At 36.8% G+C, this 2,138-nt stretch overlaps 1 protein-coding gene across 1 annotated transcript; it reads right to left on the bottom strand.

Annotated features, from left to right (window-relative positions):
- Positions 1 to 293: 293 nt before the first annotated feature.
- Positions 294 to 1,913, bottom strand: LOC114386096 (protein FAR-RED IMPAIRED RESPONSE 1-like). Its single transcript, XM_028346104.1, has 2 exons — positions 1,009 to 1,913; positions 294 to 540 (listed from the first exon to the last, which is right to left on the bottom strand). The coding sequence occupies exons 1-2, from the start codon at positions 1,911 to 1,913 to the stop codon at positions 294 to 296; spliced, it is 1,152 nt and encodes a 383-aa protein (XP_028201905.1).
- Between the last annotated feature and the right edge of the window lie 225 nt (positions 1,914 to 2,138).

Genomic DNA, 2,138 nt, shown 5'->3' with positions numbered 1-2,138 from the left:
TACATGAATTGCAACATTAACAAAAAACAGTGTCCCAAACAATATGTGAATGAATGATTTCATTGCCCATCATTAAGTGCATAACATAAAAATTGTAAAACAAATTGTCCCAAACAAGTAGATGATTACCAGTTCATAGTTATATTCATCTATAGGTTGACATGTAGTGTTAGTTTGTTCACTAGATGAAATAAATGACCACCAACAAGAACATTTGCATTTCGAGGAGGGTTGGTGCAAGAACGCTTATTGTGGCCACTTCCACCACATTGGCCACAGTTTTGGATTCTCCTTCACTTGCCGGATTCATCTATTCCAACTTGTCCACATCCTTTAGTTCGAACAACAACAGGGTCTAAAATACCATCATAATTATCACCATGCTGGTTATCATTCTCATCGAAACATGGTTGGCTGTTTTTCTTGGACTTTCTCCTTCTAAGCTCATTTGATAGGAAATGCAACATTTTGTCATATGCCTCTTGATCACAGTACGTAGCTTCACAGACTTCTCTAGAAACTTGAACCAGAGTGGCATACCTGCCCATCAAATGGGAATCCTAATACATTGAAGAATCGGGATATTTTTCTTTGATACCTTTTGTGGCATATTTTGACCACCTATTCAGAACCAAAGAACTTGGCAACTCCGTAAAATTTAAACAAACCAAAACAGCCAATATGTGATCACATGGAAGACCAATGGATTGCATTCTCATACAACAACAACTAAAATGAACTGTGAATGGGCAATAGGACACACGCCAAACACTTCCACTACAGTACTTAACAATCGTGTAAACTAAGAACATCACCATCTCTATGCAATCAACGACTCTTAACTTAATAGTCCAAGAGACATAGGACTGAAAAAGTATAAACATCTCCTTAGTAAGCTAATGATCAATAGACCACTCAAGAGATCAAAGATTTGTTTACAAAACTTCATTCTCATATGTTGAGAAATAATCTGCCACAACCACTCTATATCGAAAATATGTGAGGCACCTTTGAAATTGTTCTACAAAATCCGTTAAATTAGTTCGTGAATGAACATATTTTGCAACATGAGCATGGAAGGCTTCACATCGAGATGTTGTCCGTATGCCCGCAAAAAAGTTATCCCTCAAATGGGCAGGAGACCACTTCATCCTTTTTTCGTACAATTCAGCAATCCAACTATTATCTTCCAATTGAAAGGTAGCAACCATCTCTGTCCATTTTTCTTCAAATTCGATCACTTCAAAATCACCAAGCATTAGCTTCTTCAACCATTTCAAAACTTGTTTATCTCGAACATGGCTCAATGCATTACTCAATAAGTGCCATGCACACAGTCTGTGAAAAACACCTGGCATCACTCTTGTTATAGCATTCCTTATAGCTAGATTGCCATCAGTTATTATTGAACAAGGAGTTTTTCCTTTCATTGCTTCCAAGAATTGTTCTAAGAACCAAACATATGTTTCTTCCGTCTCATCAGTCATGATAGCAGTGCCATAAACTTTTGTCTGATTATGGTGGTTAACACCAGAGAAGACAACAAAAGGGCACAAATACTTATTTTTCTTATAAGTGGCATCAAATATGAGTACATCACCAAATACCTCATAAAGCAATTGGCTCTCAGCATCACACCAAAACAACCATTGTAGTCTTGAGCCTTCATCCACAGTGTATGAAACATACATCACTGGATCTTTCTTGCGTAAATTATGTAAATACTTTAATGCACCACTTGCATCAGAGGTATGTTGCTTTCTCATGCGCACTTTTTGATTGTAAATATCTTTCCTAATAAACCCCACTTTGTCATATCCACCACAATGATTGGCAAATGTTGTGTACATGTGCGGAGGTCTAATGCCAACTTTTCTATAGTTTTCAATTTGTATAATATCAGTTGTTGGCATCTTCCTATGTGCTGGCAACAAAGATGACAATTTTAGGTCCAATAATAAATGATTGTGCTCAAAATTCCAACATGTCACATACCATCATCCCATACAAAAATGCACATGAACACGAAACATTACTTGACAACCACACCTGCTTTCTTTTTTTCTTGGCGCTTCCTTGTATTTGATGTCGATCCTTTATCTCTCCTTTAACTAGCACATGAAAAAACAAATGTTTGT

The sequence above is a fragment of the Glycine soja genome, chromosome 15 (genome assembly GCF_004193775.1).
Source record: "Glycine soja cultivar W05 chromosome 15, ASM419377v2, whole genome shotgun sequence".
NCBI classification, from domain to species: Eukaryota; Viridiplantae; Streptophyta; class Magnoliopsida; order Fabales; family Fabaceae; genus Glycine; species Glycine soja.
This window is presented reverse-complemented; position numbering and strand designations above follow the sequence as displayed.